Source organism: Sparus aurata, chromosome 24, assembly GCF_900880675.1.
Source record: "Sparus aurata chromosome 24, fSpaAur1.1, whole genome shotgun sequence".
NCBI classification, from domain to species: Eukaryota; Metazoa; Chordata; class Actinopteri; order Spariformes; family Sparidae; genus Sparus; species Sparus aurata.
In genome coordinates, this window is record NC_044210.1 from 12,926,829 (window position 1) to 12,950,827 (window position 23,999).

General features: G+C 42.2%; 1 protein-coding gene across 2 annotated transcripts in view; it reads left to right on the forward strand.

Annotated features, from left to right (window-relative positions):
• LOC115577324 (inactive dipeptidyl peptidase 10-like) overlaps positions 1-23,999 on the forward strand; it is a 66,066-nt gene that overhangs the window by 32,650 nt on the left and 9,417 nt on the right. For both annotated transcript variants that reach the window (XM_030410344.1, XM_030410345.1), the window contains exons 2-19: positions 1,155-1,269; positions 1,362-1,457; positions 11,068-11,162; positions 14,438-14,512; positions 16,025-16,077; positions 16,173-16,254; positions 17,820-17,940; positions 18,550-18,704; positions 18,795-18,892; positions 19,006-19,129; positions 19,319-19,357; positions 19,529-19,636; positions 19,732-19,823; positions 20,509-20,556; positions 20,643-20,761; positions 21,057-21,104; positions 22,768-22,866; positions 23,036-23,105. In XM_030410344.1, coding sequence (XP_030266204.1) covers positions 1,155-1,269; positions 1,362-1,457; positions 11,068-11,162; positions 14,438-14,512; positions 16,025-16,077; positions 16,173-16,254; positions 17,820-17,940; positions 18,550-18,704; positions 18,795-18,892; positions 19,006-19,129; positions 19,319-19,357; positions 19,529-19,636; positions 19,732-19,823; positions 20,509-20,556; positions 20,643-20,761; positions 21,057-21,104; positions 22,768-22,866; positions 23,036-23,105 — 1,637 coding nt within the window. The remainder of the gene's footprint in view (positions 1-1,154; positions 1,270-1,361; positions 1,458-11,067; positions 11,163-14,437; positions 14,513-16,024; positions 16,078-16,172; positions 16,255-17,819; positions 17,941-18,549; positions 18,705-18,794; positions 18,893-19,005; positions 19,130-19,318; positions 19,358-19,528; positions 19,637-19,731; positions 19,824-20,508; positions 20,557-20,642; positions 20,762-21,056; positions 21,105-22,767; positions 22,867-23,035; positions 23,106-23,999) is intronic.

Sequence of the window (23,999 nt, forward strand, 5' to 3'; positions counted from 1 at the left end):
ATACGAATGAATATGAATTTGTTTTTTCTTGAAATGTTAGCACTTAACACCAAGTACAGCTGAGGGTAATGGGAATTTAATTTGTTTTGCAGATATTTGCACAAAAATGATGGCTTTGGAATGAAATGTTCTGCAAACACACATTGGTGTTTTTGAACTGTTTGTAGGGTGTGTCATTTCTATGTTTTTGTCCTGTGTTCTCAAGGGCCTATGTTAGGGTTGAGACTGGAAAACGGTAGGAGGGTTAATGTGTGTTACAGACCATTGAACTGGGGAGGACCTGGGAACAAAGTACAATGAGTACACAGGTCCTTTGGGAATACAGGACCTTGGGAGCTTAAGACCGTGGGAATTCAGGACTTCTGGAAAGTAGGAATCTTGGAACATAGAACCAAGGAACTTGGAGCCCTGAGAATGTAATTCATTAGGATCTTAGTACCAAGTACTTAGTACCAAGTAATCTTGGAACACAGGACCCTGAAAACATAGACATTAAGAACCTGGGTCCCTGGGAATGTAGTACATTATGAACTTCAGACCATGATAACCTAGGATCTGGGAATTTAGGAACCTGGGAATGGAGAACATTTGGAACCAAGGATCCTGATGACATAGGACCCTGGGAATGTGGAACCATAGAGACCTCGGAACATAGTACACGGGATCTTGGGACCCTTGGAATGGAGAACATTTGGAACCAAGGATCCTGATGACATAGGACCCCGTGAATGTGGGACTGGAGAGACCTGGGAACATAGTACATGGGAACTTGGGACCCTTGGAACACACTGTAGGTCCTGGACACATAGGAGCCTGGGAGCATTAATCCTTGGTAATGTAGTAAATTAGGAATTTAGGACCCTGATAACATAGGTCCTGAGAATATAGGAGCTTGGGAATATAAGACAGTGGGGACATAGTACATTAGGAACTTGGGACCCCCAGATCATAGGTGCTGGAAACCTGGGAACATTGGACTGTTTGAACTTGGTACCCCTGGAAGACAGGACCTGAGGACGTAGGACCCTTGGAACATAAGACCAAGGGAATAAATGACTCTCGATACATAGCAACTTTCCCATTGGTTGTTCTATACACGGCCCCCTTTGGTAAGATGCAACAATGACAACTTGTTTATGTTTGTGTGTTTGCAGGAGTTTGTGGACGTCAGCCCCCCGCAGAGGAACTGGAAGGGCATCGCCATCTCACTGCTGGTGATCGTGGTGGTCTGCTCGCTCATCACCATGTCTGTGGTCGTCCTCACACCCGGTACGTCAGGCGTAGATGCATATGCTTTTATGCTACTTTCATCAGCTGTTAGAACAGACCAGGCTTGACTTGAGTTAACTGTATTTTCCCAGTGGAGCTCCCTGGCAGCAGCAAGTCGAAGCTGACTGTGGCGGATCTGTACAAACCAGAGTTCAGCGTTCACGACCCCGAGGCCACGTGGATCAGTGGTGAGTGCTGCATGTTCCCTTCATATTAAGCTTGCATCGGTCATACCAAACTGAGTGGGGCAACTAAAACCCCTCGGCTGTCTCACATGTCTGCATTGAGGGTGACATGGAGGTGATGTAGCTAAGGAGGTGACATTGAGCGGAGAGCGTGACGGTGATGTAACGGGAGAACAAAACAATGTGACATTGAGTCGACGTGTGTGTGAGTTTCTGAAGGCTGATAAAAACATGGTTTTGTATTTTTTATCTTCTTGAAATAAAAATATATGTGCTCTTTTGTCACAGTTTGAATGGCACAGCTGGTCGCGTCTGGCTCTTAGAGAAATTCAAAGCGGTTTCAGGTGCGACAGCTGGTGTGACAACAGTGGGGTGTTAACATCTTCACGCTCACTTCTCAATGTGAACACCTTTGCTTACGGAGGTTCAGTTTTGAAAATGCAGTAAAATAAATGCTTTATCATTATCAGATCTGGTTAATTTAATAAAAAGCCCATTTTGTCCACATGAAGTCATCCCACCTGAAGACTGAAGGGAAACCTGTTGAGGAAAGACATGTTCAAGCTCGGAGAGCGTTGGGTGAAAAGTTCAGAGCACTGTGGGAAGTGCATTAGTAGAAAATGAGAATCTCTCCACCTGAGGTTTCATTACAGTCTCCAAACATTTGTCAGTGAAGAGCGGTGGATGGTATCACTTTCATATATATTAAAACCATTTATCCACCGAGATCATCGTCTCTAAAGTGAGCCGCTCTCTGCAAAGTTACAGGGAGTTCAATCCAGATAAACTCGTATGGAAGACGTTGTACAGGCAGGTAGAAAACCTGTTCAAAAATCTGTTAGAAATACAGGAATGAGTCCAAGTTCCCCCAGAAGATCCACACCAACCTAAAAAACCTTTGACAAGCCACAGAAAACTCTGTATATGAACCTTTTATATATTAATGGCTCAGTTAAGTCAAAAATGTAAAATGTTAAGTTAAAAATAAAATTATGCTTAAATAAATATTAATACATAAATAAAAAAAATATCCCCCCAAAAATAACAATTAAATCTAATATATTGACTTTTTCATACAATAAAAATGTAAATAACTTAAACTAAAATCAGTCATCAGAATTAAAAAAACTAAGATTAAAAATTTAAAAAGTTCATTAAAATTAAAATAAAAAACTTAATAAGATGATCAAACAAAGTTTATTTTAGAAATCCAATTATACATGAGATTAATTAAAGATTACATTTTTAAATATAAAATGTAAATTTACTGACCAAACTCAGTACATTTTATTCATTAATTTAATATTTCAGATGTAGTTCCATGTTATGATCTTGAAAAGATTAAAAGAAACTTAAATTAGAATAAAATAAATATGGATATTATTATTATTTATTAAATGTTTTATAAAGCTGGTCACAAATACCAAATATGACGAGTACATAAGAGAGCAGATCACTGACTTGTTTTTTTTTGTACCTCAGCCAGTTAGGATCTACTTTTAGCTCCTCGTCTCCTGATCTTCTGTTTATTTTCCAGTCATCTCTCTGTTATTTACCTCTCCACTTGAACAAACAGTGCTCTGTGCATAAACAGATCAACTAATTGAAGTGACTCCTTCCGACCTGCGTGTCAGAACACAGATGGCCTCACAGTGTCACGTTGAATCGAGAGCACGACGGCCTGCAGTGAGTGGGGGTCAGATACTCTCCCACCCTCTGACAAACAAACAACAACAGTAAGACACAGTAGTCGATAAAATCCTCTCATCGACTCTACATGTCACTGGAAGCCGGAGGGGAATATGTTGTTCTGAGTTACCGCTTTGAAATAACAGAAATTAGATAAACCTGCGTATTAATGTACCTTGACCTGGAGTTAATGTAGCATAAACTCTCTTCCTTCTCTAGTTTCCTCTTGTTTATTTGTACATTTCCATTAATGGTTCTTCTGAAAACTTTCCCGTGTTTAATGAGCGTATCAAACACGTTTTGTGGCTGTACTTCCCTCGGTTTAATCACTCTTCTACCAAACACCATCTGTATCTGTACCTCTAGCAGCAGAAAAAAAGACATCTCTCTCTCTCTCTCAGTACGTATGTTAAGCAACTCCGTCTCCTGGAAATTATGTTCGTAAGCAACTCATTTGCGATAGCAGATGTGTTTTTGGAAAGATCATAATTCTGCCTCCGTACAATTTTCACCCACGGAGACAGGAAACTTTTTTATTCGCTGTATTTCATTTGCAGAGGTGTCAAAAGTCCACACATTCTTTACTCAAGTAGAAGTACGGTTTCTTGTGTGAAAGAACAAACTTGAGGTATTGATTCAACTTCTTTACTCAAGTAAAAGTCAAGTACAGGCCCTGACATGTATTCAGAATATAAGGCTAACCAAAGCGCACGTCAAAGACTTAAAGGTAGAATCAGTAGGATTTGTCCCAGCCGTTCCTGAACACACCACAAAGATTAGTCTAGTTCACTCCCAGGACGTCAAACAGCCACATTTTGGGTTTATAGCAACAAAGTGAGAAAATAAAAAAATCTCTGCAGATACGAGACACCAAAATAAAAACAATTCCCTCTCGAATGCATTTAAACTAAAGTAGTGAACCTGTTTGGAAAGTATGAGGAGGAGGAAGTTCAGATAAAGCTTCTCTGTTACCCTGTGGTTATGACACAAGCCTTTGCGAGATGGATTCGAGCCTCGTGTATCTAGCTGCCTCACAGTATAAAAGCATTCGCAGCTCTCCGGACGTTGTGTCCCTCAGATCAAATGTTTCCTCCATCACACTTTGCCACTTGAGTTTGCTGACCTTTCTCCTCCCCGCTCTGTCCCCGGGCCACATCTCCAACACCTCCTCATTACGTTTTCCTCCCGTGTTACGTAAGAAGCCCTCGGCCGGAGGTGTTGCAGCACAGCCTTGATCTGTGGCTTTCTTTGTGTCCCGCAGTACGCAGATAGCGACGTGCCTCCACATGTTCTCGCTCGCATTCGGCGGAAAACGTGGCGAATCTCGAACGTCTGTGTTGTTTAACTGGCTTCTTGACAGTGTGACAGATTGTGTTTGCAGATCCGAGCTCGCCTAAGAAGAAAAAAAGATTAAGGGGAGGAAGAGAAAAGAAAATAGCTGCTGTAGCCGGAGGAGCCGAGCAGGAAAAACAAAAAAAAATCACAGCGGGTTTTTGTTGACAACGTGACGGCTAAATTATAGCTTTAATGGTAAACTCGGGAAGGTAGATGACTAAATATATCCGTGACACCTTTCTGGAGACTTGCTGGGAGTGGCAGACGGAGAGACACAAGGACAGAGGTGGAAGGCGACAGTGAGAGATGGATACGAAACTGAGATTCACTGCCTGCTGAGTCCTTCACTTCCACAGGGAGATAATACTAATGACTAGTCCTGTGGCCTGTGGCTTCTCATTATGGCCCCTCGTTGGGACGGCCATACACACACACACACACACACACACACACACGTTTAAGTGCGCTTTCTCATAGCGGGGTCAAATTTGATCTGATGGAATCTGTTTCTTCACTCTTTAGACAGACGGGAGATAAAAAGTACGAGAAAAAGTAAACAGTGTGCGGTGTTTTAAAGAAGCTATAATCAATATTCTTATATTAATGATGGATTAAGGGGTCGCTTGTAGTGATCGACACATCAACTACCAGCAGTTTTACGGGGCGTGAATGTGTATTTAAGCTCAGTGTTTTGGTTTATTCTCACCAATCTTGGGGGATTTATGTCCTTTAAAAAATATCAGGATATTTCAGGGGAAATTGGAGAAAATGATCTCCTAAAAATATATTTTTTTCTTCCCCCTTAAACAACCATGTTACAACATTTTAAATTGTGAGCTTTAGTGGTGCACAAAGGCTTCAGACAGAGCCAGGCTTACTGTTTTTATTCTTCATGCTAAGCTAAGCTAACTGGCTAATAGCGTAGCTTTATACTTACACAAAAGTGAATTAACTTAATTCTTAAAGGGATATTCCGGTGTAAGTTTAATCCATGGTCTAACACACCGTGAAACTGTGTTAGACTCCCTCTCGAGAGATAAAGCTTGCAGACCGCTAGCTAACGTAGTTTTAGCATCCTCAGAAACGACCGCACAACAACAATACACTGCAGTAAATGGGTCCAAATATAAAACCGCCATCAAAAAGCCACAAATAATGCTCAGAACAGCACCAAACTTCAGCAACATTAGAAACAGGGTCCCAGCACATATTTACTGCAATGTATTGTTGTCGTGCGGTCGTTTCTGAGGATGCTAAAACTACGTTAGCGGTCTGCAAACTTTATCTCTCGAGAAGAAGTCTAACACAGTTCCACGGTGTGTTAGACCATGGATTAAACTTACACCGGAATATCCCTTTAACATTTTGTACTGTTTCCTCAAACTCTAGAGCTCAGTTACCCTAACATCAGAAGGTTTTGAGACACATGATCAATAAGAGCCAATAATGATATGAAGAATTGCTTGTATATTGCTTAGAAACAGTCTGACAGGCTGAATAACTTGTGAGAGAGTGAGCTCACTCATTGTGTTCTGGGTCAGCTGGCCCATTAGCTGTTTTCTTGAGATTGATGATGGTGCTGGGAAATTACCGGCTGACATGTTGTGTGGTGTAAATCTATTGTGGACCAGTTATGATGAGAGCTGAGAGCCCATGTGGACGAGCCTGGTCTGGGTCTGGATTTACGGCCGGGCCTCTTGGAGGTGCTGTGGGTGTAATTCAAACATAATGGAAATTGCTTCCTTGACAACTTCCAGCTCATTTCCTCTTTCTCTTCGAGGTTCAATAGCTGCTCACCGTAATTTAAGAGCACAAGAGGAACTTACATCAAATCCTTTATAATCGTTCTTCACAGAGTACCAGACTGAAGCAAAGCAAGATGTCAAACTCGCGTCCCAACACTTCAGAGAAATGAGACGATATAAAAGATTAAGACGTGTTACCCGCAGCTCCAGAGTTCAGCGGCTTCCGTAACAGAGCTGAATATGATTACGGTGGTGTTCTCAAACCCATCAGGAAACCCAGAGCCAAACAATCAAACACATCAGCGACCAAATCTGTTTTGTGACCGCACGGAGCACGTTTCCCCCCCAGAACGACACGCAGCACAAATAGAACGGTGATGAATACAAGTAAATAATGTCATCAAGCTCAATTCCCGTTGAAGTAGTGAGATTAGAACCAGAGTGTTGGAAGTACAAAGTGTGATAGTCGTTGTTTTCTGAGGATTTAGGACAGCATTTGTTTAGAGGAAAACCTTGAGATGTCATTCAAGTTCTCTGGCCTCTCATAGAGTTAAAGTGAGATGAGAACATTAGGTTCTGAGAAAAGTTCATTAGTAATCTCATAGTTTTTCCGTAACGGAGACTTTTTGAACAGTGTCTCATGCGGGCGGCTCAGAGGGGACAGAATAATCGCAGTAATCATCAGTCAACATTACAGAATATAAACAGCCGACAATGGATGTCAGCTCTGCAGATAACTGCTGCAGTCAGGTTGATAAACAGGAGTGAAGATAAAAAGAAGTAGTCTCTGAGCTCTTCCCTGCTTCTCTCTTCATTAAAAGACTCAGAGCAGAATCTGAAGTGACTCCTCGTGTTGATTCCTCTGGAGGGTCTGGATCCACATCCGACTCTCTTTTTAGAATCGGCTTCAGAGCCTGGTGCTCTTCCTGGGGCGTTGTCAGAGTCCTGCGGTCACTTTCTTGGCAGGATATTACTGACAGTTTATTGGACCAATAGGACAGCAAACTGTTGGGGAAGAAATATGATTCTTCCAGGTCAATATGGCTCCAAACAATAGGAGTTCATATGTGTCTTGTACAGATGTTAAACTCTGGATGAGGATAGTGACGATTGCTCCACATTTGTCCAAAACTACTTTCTCTTTCACAATTGACATGAAAGCTCTTCATCGTATTTTGGAAATTATGAGTTGCAGTTATCGCAGTTTCAGAACTCATCGTCAGCTTTAAGGATGCCACACTAATTTTTTTAATATAATCTTCTCTATTCTTGTGTTTATTTTGACATGTCTGCTGTGTATTTGTAGGGTCAGCGTTGTACACATTGTGTATTCTTAATGTAAAATACTTGTTTACGTCGGATGAAGTCAAGGGTGAAGAAAACATCCAGGTACTTACATAAGACCGAAGACAGTGAGCGTGTGTGTGTGTGTGTGTGTGTGCGTGTGTGTGTGTGTATGTAATCAGAGTGTGTTACAGGCGAGTGCCCCTCGCTGCTCGGCTTGTCATACATGATTGCTAATGAGGTTCATAAACAAAAGGCTACATCTTCAGCAGTGACCCGTATGAATAAAACAACATGATGAATACATTATTTATGTCGACGGAGACAGAAACAACGATCCTCCCTTCATTCATATACAACCAATAAATCCAGACACCTTCTTTAAGACACGTCATGGCCAAAAGTATGTGGACACCCAAACTTAAATTGCTGCTATTTCATTCACGTTTTCGTTTTAATTTTCCTCTTTTTTCACTCTAACAATGTGACCACTTCTTTGTCAATGCATATTCAGGCTGAAAGCTGCCCATTTGTCACACAGCACTATGATTTCCTCCCCCATCCAATCAGACACAAATTCAGTGTAAATGAGTTTTCAGGAGTTCGTGAGAGGGGAGCGAGCGGAGGCACAGCTGCTCCGGGTTCAGTTTCATGATGACGATTTTCAGAACTGGGAGCAGTTTGTTCAGATTCAGGGATTTAAAGCAAGAGGTTGGAAGTGAAGGAGATGCAGTATAAACTAACAGTGTGTGTTCTTCTGTGAGATGCAGCACGATCCTTTAGTTTTTACAAGTAATTTTTGATATTATATGAGATTGCTATTTAATTGTGTGATTTTGGCTGTCAGAATTCATATGCTGTATAACATCTTCTGACTACTTCATCTTCTATTTATCTTTGTTAGCATTAGAATATGAATCACTGTTGACTTCAGAATATCTTTTATTTAGTTGTTTGCTCGCTTGGTTCGCGTGGACCGAAATGGCTGCCATCTTAAAACTCTTTTTCGGGGGAATAGATGTAGCAGAATGGAGCCGAATGCAGTCTAGTTTCAAAAAAAATCTGTGTTATGTTAAGTTTTGAACATACGTTTAGGATAATATATAAACATGTGTAAAATTAAGTGAAATACACAGAGGTTTGGTGGGGGTGGAGTCCGAGTGAGAACACAATCAAAACAATGAGGAGACTTTCGACAATGGCTAAAAAAAAAAAAAAAAAAAAAAAGCTGTGAAAACACACAACAACAAAAATGTGAGTTGAGATGCTGTTGACATCACCTCCCGACCTGCTGTGAGACTTCAGCTCTCACAGGTGAATTAATGTGACAGCAGGTGTGGACGCTTCAGCTCTGACCTGCGCCAGATAAGAGAAAAATCCAGGACAGCATCAGTGTGAATACGTGTGTTTCTGTGAATTACAAATACTCCTGGTGGACAGAGAGAAGGCTAATGAAGTGGCTGACTGAATCTCCGGTGTGAAGGGAGGGGGGGTGTCTCTGCTTCTATTTCTTCTTCTGCAGAAGGTGCAGCACTACCTCTCTTATTTTATTATTATTTGCCAGATAAAAAGAAGAAGGAGGAGGAGAAGCCCCCACAGGAATAACATTCATTATCATCCGTCTGACCTCTCCTGCTGATTGATGTCACTTTTAATTTTCACGTTTAATGTCGTGGCAGAGAAGATCCCCGTCTGTCTCTTAACTCCTTGCAGAGGCCACAGCGAGGCGTAGATATTAAAACCAGGATTAATTAGAGCTGATTGGCTTCCTGATTGCGGATAGGTGACGGAACAATGAGTCCACACATGATGTTGTCATAAAGGATAATACAAACTTAAAGGTCCCATGTTATACTGTTTTTCATCAATTTCACACAGCTGTCAGAGGTCCAACAACTCTGTATTCGATATGTATTGCCCCAAACAGATCCCTGATCCTGCATTCCAGCTGTCTAAAAGTCGCTCTGCTGAGCTGTATTCAGAGCACTCCGTTTCTGTGCCTGCACCTTTAAATGCTAATGAGCGCCGTCTGTCAACGTCTACTTGGGGAGCCTTGCCTGCTACGTCACTCTCAGGGAGCAGAAGCCCCTTATGCTAACGGTAGCATGCGCTAATGTTTACGGTGGATGTAACACTATGGCTTGCAGAGATTTTTTCGTTCAACCAAACCAGTTTGACCCAGAATCGGACCCAGAAGGAGAGGCTCGGAAAAAATACAGACTCTGCGGCAGGACGTTTCAGAATGGTTAGTGTGGCTAAATAATGTTAATTTGTCTGTATGTGTTGTTACAGTTACTACCATGTAGCTAATGGCTAACAGCTAGCAAAAGCTGTGTTTTTCTCCAACACAGTCTCCAAACTCTTGTACACTGTTCACATTGTCTCTGTCTCCAGTCTACACATGTTTCCAGACTTTCTACTGTGACAAAAAACTCCATCGTAATATTATTAACATCACACTCGCTTCAAATGCCATTGCATAGCGGACCGAAGTGGAGCTAACTAGTTAGCCAGTTTCCAGCTGACTTCACCATACTCGTCGGCAACTGTAAATACTATCAAACCGCGACGACACTTATCTGTGGCTTGAGTGCAGTTGCTGGGTCCCGTATGGTTGGGACTGATCCTTTTACGAGGGTCAGTGTCGAGGCAAAGCCAGTATTGAACTGACCCTCGTTACTGAAGCAGTCCGATGTGAAGTGGTTAGCACACACACACAAGCTAACACGAACCACAACTGGCACGTTGTCATTAAAAATGAAACACAACCACGGTCTCTTCCGTTGTTCTGTAGCTGGGAGAGAATATAGACACTTATGTTGATTTATACAACAACAACAGAGCAATTGCATGTCTAGCTCTGAGCGACAACGTTGCGAAACACTGCTGTCTCTCCGCTGGACACCCCGAACTTCACCTCGGGGATGAACGCCCCCCTCTCTGATATCTCCTATCACCGCGCAGAGGAGGTCGGCCTATGATAATGACTCCTTTTGTTCAAAATGATAGGAGCAGAATCTGAACAGCCTGTAGGAGCACCGTGTTACCAGTGGGTGGGCTGCAGAGACCATGCAAGAATCACTGGTTTTCCTCATTCTGGGAGTTGGCAGGCTCAGGGAGGACCAGCTTATATATGTAGAGACCAGGAGAACGTGTTTTTTATGATATGGGACCTTTAAACGCTGAAACAAATTCATTTGTAATTTCGAGGTTTTACAGTCACAACCTGGTAAATACGGTAACTTCTAAATGTCATGAACACAGCGTTAGTCCAGCCATCAGTCAGCATTTGTTTCGTTATTAAAAAAATCCCTATAACTTCAGTTTTACCTCATTGCGTTCCCTGAAACTCAACCAGCAGCAAGTATAAACAAGCACGATTATATCCACCTGCTGCAGCTTTAATCAAAACTCCTCATTTACACAAACGGTATGTTCACTTGACCTTTTCTCTCACTTCCTAAAGCCTCGGAAGTCACTCCAATTGTTCTTTACGTGCAGCTCACTGACCTTTTTATGAGAGCTGCTGGCCATTAATGTCTGTGTGTTTCCTCCCTCAGACTCAGAGGTGGTGTACAGGAACAGAGACGGACATGTCATCAAGTTTAACTTCGAGCTGAACGAGACGGAGGTCATTCTGAGCAACAGCACGTTCGTAAGTCTCACGAAATGTTTCATCTCATTCTACGATTACTTCACCGTGATAGAATTTGTGTCCAGTTGAAGCAAAGTCGTAAATATGACCAATTTTTAGATGTTGCATGTGTGGGGTTTTTGACAGGATATTGGTATTTTACATACTTTGTGCTTAAGATTGGAACTCCTGAAAGACTTTTTAAGATTCTGCAGTTACAAAATGTCTGTAAAAAACGTACTAAACTATTATTAGGAAAGCTACAGAGCCTGTGAGCTCCAAAAATATATATTTTTAATCTCGTATATGTGGGACTCAGTCTCCAAACATTGCTACAGGCCGCTTCTCAACACTTTATTTAAAACAGAGACCGAGCTGCTCTCTTCTTGTCTTTCTGCTGTGTTGGATCCCCAGAGGCTGCAGAAAACATGTCAGAGCAGCCGGCAGCACCTCGCTGCTCTATCTCTGTTACCTCCAGAATCACAATATGATAATACTCCGCTCAGAGGGGGGTTGTGTACCCAGCTGTCGGCCTCTGAGATTGCTAAATCTGCTCACCTCGTCTTACCTCGGCACACTCGGCAGGATGAGAGAATGGAGATTCGGTCTGGAATGTTATTTTAGATTAGTTTCATGCAATCAAATCAATGGATAATCACTAAAATGATCACGGTTTTGATTGTCTTGTCTCTAAGGACCAGACTCCCTTAAAAAAATGTGTAATTTTAAGAACTTTGGAGTGATGAGAAACTTTAAAACATTTTTTAAAAAGCAGCTGTTACAGTTTCTGAACTATTGGTGCCTTCATGTAAATTCGGCATTAAATGCAATTCATTAAGTTGTTTCTGTCATAGTAAAAAGTCTCAATTTGTCACAGAATCGTTGAACCAGCTCGCGTCTAAAGTTCGTCTTACCTGTCGAAATTAAGCAACTGTTTAAACACACTAATTTCACTATTTGCGCTAACTTTATACAAGGAGACATCATTTAATTGACGATAAACATGTCAACTTTTACAAATATGCCCATAGAGGAAGTCACCTATGGAGAAAGTCCCCAGACCCCCTTTAAAAATCACTTAATTTTGTGAGTTTTTAAGTTAGGAAAAACTTAATAAATATTGTGAAACACTGTTGATGACAAATTCTTAGTTATCTGGGCATTGTTGTAAATTCAGCAGATATTATATGTTAAGTTCTTCCTTCTTTATGTAACAACACCATGTCCGGATGAGGTGTTCCAGGCGTGAACTGATGGACTATAACCTGTCCACTTGTGATCGTATCATTCAGAACCAGGTCTGAAAACAGCCTAAAAGTCGATCTGAACCACAAAATGATCATCGGCTGTGCTCACATGCGTTATGACTTCCAGGAACATGAAAATATGTCAGTGTTCTTAATCTTATTATCCATTTAGAGGCTTCAAATATCAGTGTAATCCAACCATGAATGTTTTTTCAAAAGCAGACTAAATTTAGCTGTTTTCTAATTGCATCATTATAATCCAGCTGTTTCATAACACACACACACACACGCGGTAAGAAATCATAAGCCTCTTATTCATACCCTCTCGTCTTCTCTGAAGCACCTTTTTCCTGACAAACACGTGTCTTTGAAGGGCTCTTTTTTCTGCCTTCTTCTTTTTAATTTTGCAGAATTGTTCCACGCTGTTGTAGCTTGTACTTTTTAATGGTTGCATAAGGGGATTTGATGAGGATTTGAAGCCCGGTAAGCTTGTCAAAGTATGCGAATGAAATCATAAAAGCAGAGGTGGCCTCGTATTTAGGAAGTCACTCATTTGATGCCCCCCAAAAAACTGCAAATTCCACCAGCTGCAGCATCAAAAAACTGAATGCTCTCACTGCCTGGCTGCACAGTTAGAGCCACTCTGAGAAAAAAAGCCATAATTAAAGGACTTTTTTCATGGATTTTGGCACAAAGACTTAAAAAGAGACACTTTCAGGCACAAAAGAAACCCTAAAATCTCAGAATCATTGACTCCAAGAAGTAAAAAACACTTGATTTTTAAGCGAGAGCTGGTTTTTAAGGTCTCTCTGATCATCTCACTGCACAACAGTGACTCTGGGCCGTTTCGAATTGTCGTCTATAAAATATCCGTCCTCCTCGTCCTCTCCCAGAAATGTCAGAACCTGCTGTGGCTCCCCTGAGTTTTCATGGCCTTTAGCAGCTAGATTACTTTTTGCCTGCCGCGTCTTTCTGTCATTGTCACGAGATGAAGGCTGGAAGTACGAACAATGTTAGCGGACACAAAAGAGCAATCACAGCCGATCAAACACAGACAATGAAGACTCGCTGCGTTTGTTTACTCGTGTTTTTCTTCCCTTCTATCCAGGAGGTTTATTGGACCAAACATGTTAAATCCAGGGTTTTAAACCGAATTTTTTAGCCAAGTTAGCAGCTAAAAGTTCAGTACATTGTAACTTTAATGTAATACAATTAGCCTCCTGAGAGTCCTAAAATTGCATTTTTGCAGCTCTGGTTCCTTCATCTCAAAGTCATGAAGAAAGACCTCCACTGCCTTAACGAACTGAATAAACAACCTCTTTATTTTTATGACTGACAGAGGAGAGAGTTGGGAGTCTGACGCAGTTTCTCCTTATTTTTCTCTTCAACAACTTTTTAACAAACAGCAGCTCAAGAGCGGTGAAAAAATATGCTGCTTAATCATAACAGCGGCTTGTATTTCCACAGAGAGGCAGACGCAGAACATATGAGCTTGTTGGCTGTCAGCTGCAGTCTGTGTGGTGCGTTCAAGTGCAGCTTTACGGCTGAGATAAAGAAGAAGTGAAGCGACGCGAACAGACACAGATTGTCACAGCCAGTTCTTTGAGTCAGTACAGTGTGTCGGGGCCTTTTAAAGAGTTTACGTGTCTTTTTTTAAAACAGCTTTTGCTCACATGTGGCTAAATGAGACTACAGAAGTCGTCGCGGACATTAAACATCATTACTCTTCTACAGGCGGACTGTTGTTGCAACCTACTCTAACTCAAACTTGACAACTATGATGCTGTTTATAGCCTCACGTTAGAACTTGTATTTACCTCAGAGATTATCTTCTGCAAATATCCCCAAATCCAATTCAGGCTTTTGGTCAAGAGAACCAATGGACGCTAGCTTCACCACTACTGCTTTTCCCTTCGTTGATTTCTTAATGTGTGACTGTGTCTCCTTGTACTGCTGGAGGACTCACTGTGGAATCAATAGCGTCTGAAAAGCCCCATCCTCAAAAAAAATCTGCTCTGGTTCAGTTAATGTGTTTTCTTTCCTCATCAGGTGGCTTTCAAAGTGGCGAAGTACTCTCTCTCTGCGGATCTGAAGTACGTGCTCTTCGCCTACGACGTCAAACAGGTGAGTTTCAAATTAAAAATGTACCCCCAACACATTTTTTTTTGATTTGCGTCCCCTCTCACGAGCCTGTGGATCACCCTCCGCGCTACACCAGCCTCTGTTTACTTCCTGCCAAGCTGTCATTTACATTGCGCTCCCCGACGGGCGCTGTCACTCACTCATCTGCATGCACCGACAAACCCACACAAGAGCTCCGGCCGCAGCTTCGCCTGTGCGCTCGGTTTCATCCGTGTCTTCTGCTCTTTTGTTCCCGCAGAAGAGCTCTCTCTGCGTCTTAAATTGGAATTGACTCGAATTGAAAAGATTAGCGTTGATGCCCGGGATAATTCACAGGCTGGACCGAGCACGCATGGGCCGACCGAGCTGGCTCACGACCGAAAAACAAATTGCACCACCTGCACCGCACAGGTGTGGGTTTATTTGTTGTGTTTCTGCCTTCACCGGCGTGGATTGGTGCGTTTTCTGTCAGCGCCGCCTTCTGTTTCCATGTGTTCACGTTCAGTCATCCACAATGAGGCTTTCTTCTCCCCTCAAAGTCAAAGCGTACGCATTGATTTTTAGATTTGTTAGCAAACAGGGCTCAGGTTGAGAATCACTGCAGCAGCTGAGGACGTGTGTGTTCCTCCTGCAGCGCGTTCTGTCATCACTGCCAGATGAAAACGCATCTTAACGTCCTCTGAAAGGTGCGCTTCTGTTTATGTTAGAAATATCGATTATTTTCTGCACATTTCGCTCCGCTTCCCTTTAGCGCCTCTCGATTGAATTCCTCTGTTAACGCATCGCCGTGCACGAAGGCAAATCAGCTGTTCGCAGTCCACCTGGCAGAGGAGGAAAAGACGAGGAAGTTTGGGGAATTTAAAGAAAGAAAGTAGATCCCAAAGTTTCTAAATATGCCAGGCTGAATTTTTGTTTACATATTATTTCAGTGTAAACATCATGCAGCTTTCATGGAGAGCCAGGGGGACAGAATGCTTATCACACTGTCTGAGTTTTCTCATCTCAAAACTTCTTTTTCGGAAATTATTAAGAACATTAAAGCTGCAAAAGTTCAGTGTCGGCTCGAATTGAATATTCCTTTGATTAATAAACCGTTTTTTTTTCACAGCTGTAAGCAAGAATACACTTTTTATCCGAAAAAGTGTCACAATCACAGATTAAATATGTAAGATTTCTTTATTAAAATGTCAAAAAAAACAGAGAAATCCACAAGTTTACTCAAGTTAACAAGCCTTTAAGTCTTCAGAAACATTTTTTTCCTGCTTTTGTAAGCGCCAGTCCCTCCAGGAAGTTGCGATCACAAAACTTTATCTGTATTCTGCGATCTCTGTGAATTCCGCGTGAAGCAAATTTGAAAGAAAAGCTGCAGAGAAATCAGGAATTTTAGCCTGCAGATGTCGTGAAATCCTGGAGGGACTGATTCACTTTTCCTCATGCGGGTGTTTTAAGTTTCCTGCGTCTTTCTTGATCAGACACGGATCGATGTTTGCATTACGAGCTGAACTCTGGTTGCAGGTGTACAGATACTCCTACACGGCGTCCTACATCGTTTACAACATCTACACCAGGTGAGAGTAAAGCGTTCACACTTTGTCTGCAGGCGCACGTTGGCATCGAGGAGACGCATGCTAATTGTTAATTTATACGTGTGTTTGTCTACCAGGGAGGTGTGGGAGCTGAACCCTCCTGAGGTCCACAACGCTGTGCTCCAACACGCAGCGTGGGGAAGACAAGGACAACAGCTGGTAAGACCGAGCGTCTCAATCTCTTTCTCCCCTCGCTGTCTGTCCTATAAATCCAGACAGCCTCGTTTCCTCCGGAGGGATTTCATCCACACAGCGATGATTTGTTCTTCCGGTCTTTACAGTATATTCTCTGTTTACATCCACACTGAGCTGCGTCTGCCTGTTATTGCTCCGACGCTGACCTAATTTACAGCTCTGACTTATTTTTACATTACATCACACTTTTCGGCGACACTTTACATTTCCTGGAAGGTTTCTTTTTTTTTTTTATACTTTATTTTTACATTTCCTGGAAAGGTTTCTGACTCTAATTTCGTGAGAATGTTCTTGGAAAAGAACAAAAACTCATTTAACACAGAGAGTTTAACACATCCGGATCCAATTATAAGCAAAAAATACAATTCCCGCACACCCACACGCTGTTCTTTAGTTACTGTCTTCTATTCTGGATCGAGACGCAACATGCTGGAAGTTGTCAGCGCGCCGATGAGACCAACGTGTCGTGATACGGAGCGACGAAGGTGTAAACGGAGCCAACGTGAGACTTTGGGAGACGTCAATCAAACTCAGCCTGCGCACAAAAACCCACAGTCCTGAAACGAGGAGAACCCGAGCAGAATAATTAAACTCAGCGGGGCGGGTTTGTGTGCCGTTCTCCTCGGGAAGTCGGCAACAAGCTTTGCGAGCGCCACACAACCGCCGTATCATCAGATATCACTTCCTGATTCTGTCTATACAAAAAGTCAGGGCGTTATCTTAATTGGGAAGGGAATTAATAGGAAAACTCATTTATTAGTTGACATGTCTGTTTTCATGCAGCTTTGCTATCTCGTTGTTAAAGTTGTAACTGTCTTACTAAGTTTGTCAGTGCATTGCTGAGCAGCCATGTTTGTTTAAAGTGGAAATAATGTTAATTACTCTAAAGGAAGCATTTCTATGCTTATCAGTTTTCATCTTTATCGAGGTGTTTCATACTTTGCTTGCTTCTGTGTGCTAACTTTTGCTGTATTTGCAAGATTTTATTGTGTTTTTTAGTCGTATATTTCTATGTTTGTGTTGCCTTCTGTTCATAGTGATCTCTGGTCCTCTGTTGCATCTACTTTTCTCGTTCCTCCCCAAGGTATGGTCACCTCTGGCTCCAAAATACCAAGATGCCGATGTTCAAAATGCCAGAACGTTCGTCCACAAACCGACGTGGCGTCTATGTTCGTTCAGAACAGCGCTGAAAACAAATAACTCCAAAAAAGGAGAAATGCTCTCCATGCTCGCTAAAAATGAATTCCGACAGACTTCGGGATATTATTGAACATGCAGGGTATGTCGGTCTGATCAAATGCAAATATTAAAACACAGATGAAAGAAGGAGAGTAAACACACACGCGGCTGCTGCATTGGTGAGATAAACCAGCCGGCTTTAATATGAAAAAACAAAATCTCATCAGAAAAGGAAATCAAAAAGAAAAACGGATCAAAAGGGACGAGCAGACAGACAGAAGCGAGGATCACAGCTCACAGAAATCACGTCAGAGCGTACAATAAACACCTTCCTCTCTTGTTTCTCTCAGATCTACATATTTGAGAACAACATCTACTACCAGTCCGACGTGAGGAGCAACTCTCTGAGAATCACCTCCTCTGGGATGGAGGGAGTCATCTTCAACGGACTCGCCGACTGGTTGTACGAAGGTGTGTGTCATCACGGCACCGTGCAGCTTCACTTCGGCTGCTTTGAAAGAGTTTCACACATTTGTCTGCGGCATTAAACATGCAGGACGGCAGACTAGACAAACTAAGCAGAATGGCGATGAAACATCAACAAGCCTGTAGTTCCATTAAGTCGCTGTGTAAACAAATTCAGTAATGCGGCGACGGTCTGTGCAACACAAACACGGGCCGAGGCAGATGGCGACATTATAGAATCATTCCTGTTTGTGGATTAACTGCGAGCTCCGGGTTCTCTCTCCTCTTCATTTGCATTCGCTTTAAATTTAAACAGTTTCAAATTGGCGGATGTTTGACGGAGAAGGAAAGAGCGGAACAAGTGTTGAGGTCCATTTCGCCAGAGATACGCACGAACGGCAACAAGAAGAAGCGCTCAAAATAAAGAAATAACTGTTGTTTAAAGGTATTTTGAAGGAAAGATTCACCCAAAAAAGTCAGTTAAGTGATTATCTACTCTCTCAAACTGATGGAAAGTCAGGTGAAGCTTGTAGTCTGGGGTGGAGACTGGTCTCTGTAAAGATAACGTGGAGACAGGTGATACATTTGTTCACGTTTGTTTATGTTTGTGCTCAGAGGAGATTCTGGGTTCACACCTGGCTCACTGGTGGTCGCCTGACGGAGAGAAACTGGCCTTCCTCACCATCAACAACTCTCTGGTGCCCAACATGGTTCTGCCCCAGTTCACCGGCAACACCTACCCTAAAGGACTACAGTACCCGTACCCTATGGCGAGTCTGGACCCGTCACACTCGCAGAAATCGTAGAATGATGTCTTGATATCCTCGTATCTCTGAATATCTAATCTTCCCCCCCATCAGGCCGGTCAGACGAACCCTGCCGTCAGATTGTCTGTGGTCAACCTGTTTGGAGCGACACACACTCAGGAGCTGCAGCCTCCGGATCAGCTGCGGCTCAGGTGACACACACACACACACACACACACACACACACACACACACATAAATAAATACAACACACACACACAGGCACCAAATCCTCAATCTGACTCCGTCTCTGTGTCCTCTGCAGGGATTTCTACATCACCATGGTGAAGTGGATCAGTAATACTCACCTCGCTGTGCGCTGGCTCAACAGGCCCCAGAATGCTTCACTGTTGACGGTGTGCGACGCCACCATCGGAGTCTGCGTGCAGGTGGGTGTCGCAGAACATTATTTCTAAAATCAGATTCTAAGATTGAAAGTATGAAGCTTTAGAGAGGGATGTCTTTTTGGCTTTAGCTTGATTTCGATTTGAATAAAGAAGCGTACAAGATTCAAATGAAATACAAACCTCTTATTCTGAATGTGTAATGTTTAACCATGTTTTCTTCTCTTTAATCAGAGACACGAGGAGTCTTCAGACATGTGGCTCCCACGACAGGTAAACCTGCATACAGACATTTCTCAACGCACTGTTCACCAACAATCGCCGACTCCTGCGAACAATGAATGTATTATCCTCTGAGCAATATACAGTGTGTTGCATTATTGAGGGAGAACACAGCAGCAGCCACTGATGCATAAAGCATGCGACCTCTGTTTGTGTCCGCAGGGACAGCAGCCGCTGTTCTCCAAAGACAGGAGCCGCTTCTTCTGCACTCTGCCGGTCAAACAGGGAGGTCAGGGAGACTTCCACCACGTCACCATGTTCAGCAGGAAGGTGACTCTCTCTCTCCTCCACGAGCTGTCCTCATCCCTGATTCGTAACCTCTCTGTGCAGATTTTTTCCAACCCTCCCGACTGATTGTCTTTCAGCTACGAAGCGAGCAGGATGAAGTCCGACACTTGACGTCGGGAGACTGGGAGGTGACGAAAATCGTAGCGTACGATGAAAACAACCAGATCATGTGAGTTATTTATTATTTGTCTCTGTTGGACTTTTTTTCAGTGAATTTTGCACAGAATACAAGAGCTACAGGATTCATTTAGATTCACAAGATTGATTTACTCAGAAAAATCGCTCTAAACCAGTATCAATAGTCTGACAGCTGAACAATGAGAGAACATTGACCACAAACGGCGTCATGATTCAGGACCGGTCAGGGATTTTCTGGCCCAAACAAAAGTGGTCGTTGAAGCTTTTCGAGGGGGAAGATCTGCAGACAGTCTTAGCCGAGAAACACTACAGAGAATGAATTATTTATCATGAACACTGGCTCGTTGTTGCCAACGTGTAATCATTACATCTTCCTAAAAATACGACTTTACTGTGTCCTTCCTCCAAACTGGTGAACTGATATTTTCTCTGAGAAACAGAGATGTGTGAGGCTTTGTGCAGCTTCCAAGTCTTAAAGAATGTTTCTTTCTCTTAAGATTTTCCTCCAGCGGTACGGCCGCTTCAGCTCTGTTCTGTTGAAGGAGATAAGGAGTAAACAACGGTTTCGCTTGTGGAAACATCTTTTTGTCTAACAGGCTTTGCGGGTTCATGACTGCTTAACTGTGTGTTCCTGGACGGTCAGCTATAACGCGTAGTAAAGGCTGAAAACAGATCTATAATGGATCCGTGACCTTGTCCTACTTTCCTCCACACAGATACATCCTGAGCACAGAGGACTCGGCACAGCAGAGACATTTATACAGGTAGAACAGTCTCAACCAAACTGTGATCATCGTTTCATTATTTACCTACTGTCCGGTGTAAACGCGTCGTCTCCTTCCTCTGACAGTGTGTCCACGCTCGGCCTGTTTCCACGGCGATGCCTCACCTGTAGGCTGAAGGAGGACTGTTTGTTCTTTGACGCCGACATCAGTCCTGACGCACAGCATGCCATCCTGTACTGTAAAGGTCAGAGACGGGCAAATACATCAGCGAAATGTGCTGTTTACTGCTTTTTTAATCAATCCAGCAAAGCATTTATTTTTCTGTTGTCACTGCCCTCTCCCACATGGTCTTCTAGCTACATATTTACAAATGATGTGTTAAATTTCACGAGGAAATAAAAACGTTCTGTTGCTCCGATTTTGAGAAAAGCATCCTGATGGGTCCAGCATTTTAAAACGTGAGAAAAAATGTATAACAATACATAATTTCTAACGTGTCAAGCGGATTTATCGGCATCTTTCTTTCCGTGCGGTCGCAGGTCCTGGAGTTCCCGCCGTGCTGCTTCTCAGTTTGGATGACGAGGACTGTGAGTACTCTTTATCCTAAAACCATTTCATGTTCCTGTGATGTTTGCGTGGGCAGGCAGATGTGCCTTTTTTTCCGCTCGCTCGTCTGCTCTGAAATGGAAAATAGTTTGCAGCAATTAAGCCTCATCATCTCATTTGTTTGAAAACATCGGCAGCTGTCGGGTTTGATGCCGGTGCCAATCTGCACCTGCAATCGTCATGTTTGAGATTCACATTTTTTGAAGGGCCGCGATTCATCTCCTGTATTATCATTCTGATATAGTCAATACTTCTGAGGACGCGTGCAGAGACATTTTATAAAAGAACATTTGGAGGAACAGATCCGCAGATATTAAAACGTGTGTCACTGTGTGACGCTACATGAACAGTAGAGGAGCCCTGCCCGCTGTATGGATCAGTGGTTATAAAATAAAAATGACGTCGTGCTCTTTCATCGCTTAATATTTCATGCGAGCGGCGGTCTTTCTTGTCTTTACGTCTGCACGACCTCACACTTCACCTTTGCTTCTACGCCGGAAGGAAACGCGAAGATATGAACAGAAATGTAAACTTAGATCTGCGGCTAATCATGCTAACGTAACCCCCTCATGTTTAGGCCGGATGTATATAAAGTAATTGTTCATTTCAGCTGGAATACACTCAAAGTTAAAGGGACAGGTCTGTATTTTTTTCACCATATCGGAGAATCGCTGACACCAACAGCTCATCACTGCTCCCGGTGGCCAGAAAACACCCACTGGTATTTTACAGTTAATTAGGGCCGCAGCTGTGTTTTATCTTTTTCAACAATGAGCCCAATCAATATTCAAGTACTATTGGGTTGGTTTCATATATATGTACATCTGCTTAACCTCCTGACCTTTTTAATTAAAGCTGCAACAATCAGTTGATCAAAATAACATTTATTGACAACTATTTTGAGTCATTTTTCAAGCAGAAATATCAAATAGTTGCGGGTTCTAGCTTCTTAAATTTGAAGATTTTCTGCTTTTCTTTGTCATTCGCGACAGTAAATGAAGAGTCTTTGGGTTTTTGGACTGTTAACATAATAAAAAAGTCCTATAGGACTTTTCCAAATACATTTCTTAAATGCTTTAGGAACTCTCCAAGGGAAATTTTTGGTTCTTTTAGGATTTTCCCTGTCACATTGGAAATCTAAACTTATGAAAACTAAGAAGTGGTGTGCCCGAGGACTTTCTTTATATAACCAAACTCAAGAAAAACGCAGGTGCACATGAGAGGAAAAACAACCTTCAGGCACTCATGCTTGAATCAGGAACAAAAACACTCATATCAGGTTCAAAACAATATACTCACAGAACAAAAAAGCACTGAAATGTTTCTACCTTGGTGATCTTCATCAGGGTTCTTGTTGGTCATCTGTTTTTATTCCACGAATTTCGATAAAATCCTTTCGGATAGGAAAAGGTTTTGCCGTGTCACAGTCTGAAGACGTCACTTCTGGCTCTGAGAAACTAAGTTGACTTTCGAAGAAACAATTCAAGTTCAGCCAAACATGAAAAGTCAGTCGTTATCACCTCGACGTCTTTCTAGAAGTTAGCTAAAGCTTTAACTGAACGCCTCCGGTCCTGTTGGGTTTTCAGAGTTTCATTTTGTGCAAATAAATAAAAAGCAGCTGAAATCTGAATTTTTACTTCACAGCATATTTCATCTTGGAGAACAACCTCCCCCTGCGGTCGGCGCTGGAGACTAAAAAGACGATTCAGTCGGAGATCCGGATGATCACTAATGACAACTTTGGTACAAGCGATCTGCACTTAACAGCTGTGTGTGTGTGTGTTTGTGTGTGCTGAGATCTTTCATAAATTGAGATAATGAGCTACTTAGAGGCAGAATGAGTGTGTTTGTGTGTGAGCGTGTGTGTGTGTGTCCTCTGGTTCACCTCATTGTTTCTCTCTCCTGCTCACAGAGCTGCCTCTGAAGCTCATCTATCCTCCTGACTTCTCCGAGTCCTACCTCTACGGCCTCCTCCTCATTGTGTAAGCCCATTCCACTTTATTACATTTGCATTTTTTTTCATTTACCGCAGCAGCACTGTGAGCTTCAAAGGCCGAGCTCAGCGAGGACACGCTCAGTCCTCTCTGTAGCTGCAGGCTGCTCAATACATTCTACAAATCAACAGCAGTATTAAGTGAAAATAAAAAGGAATTATAGATGAGAAAATGTAAATTTAGCATCACATTTTTTTAGCTTAGCTACAATTTGAATGACCTTTAATCCTCTTTGTTTGCAAAGTAGTTTCAGTAAAGTCACAAACTGGACAATTTCTTCTTCTGAGCTTAATTTCAAACTGTTATTAAATAGAAAAACAGCATATTAGCATGATAGCATTTTACATGCTTTAATTAGCAGTGCTGCTACCTATTTACAGCGTGCATTTAATTTGATTGAGGCAATGTTATCAGAAGTAATGCTTTGATTCTGATTAAAAATACCCCATAAGTAAATGTATTTACTCTCCGTAACTTCATAGAGCTCTTTTCAAAAAACTTTTTCACATTTAAGAAGAATACAGAAGAGGGTGACGGCCAGTGTGATTAGAAATTTGAGATCTGACTTTTATTCTCAGAATTCTTATTTTCTAAGAATTCTGTCTTTTCCTGAGACATGTGGCCCAAATCAGCTTCACCAAAAGAGAAGAAAATAAGGAAAAGAAAAAGAAAGTATAAAAAAATGTGTGTGTGGAAGCATCAATAAAAAAAATAATCTGTGTATCTTGCATTCTAACTGTGTGTTCACCGGTTGTCTGATGTTAATGTGCTGTAATTGCGTCGTTGGATCGTGAAACACAAAGCCAACGATGAAGCTCATAAAGTGGCTTGTGAGATGTAGTTTCCCCGGTAAACACAACGACCTCTTTAGCTGTCACAGCT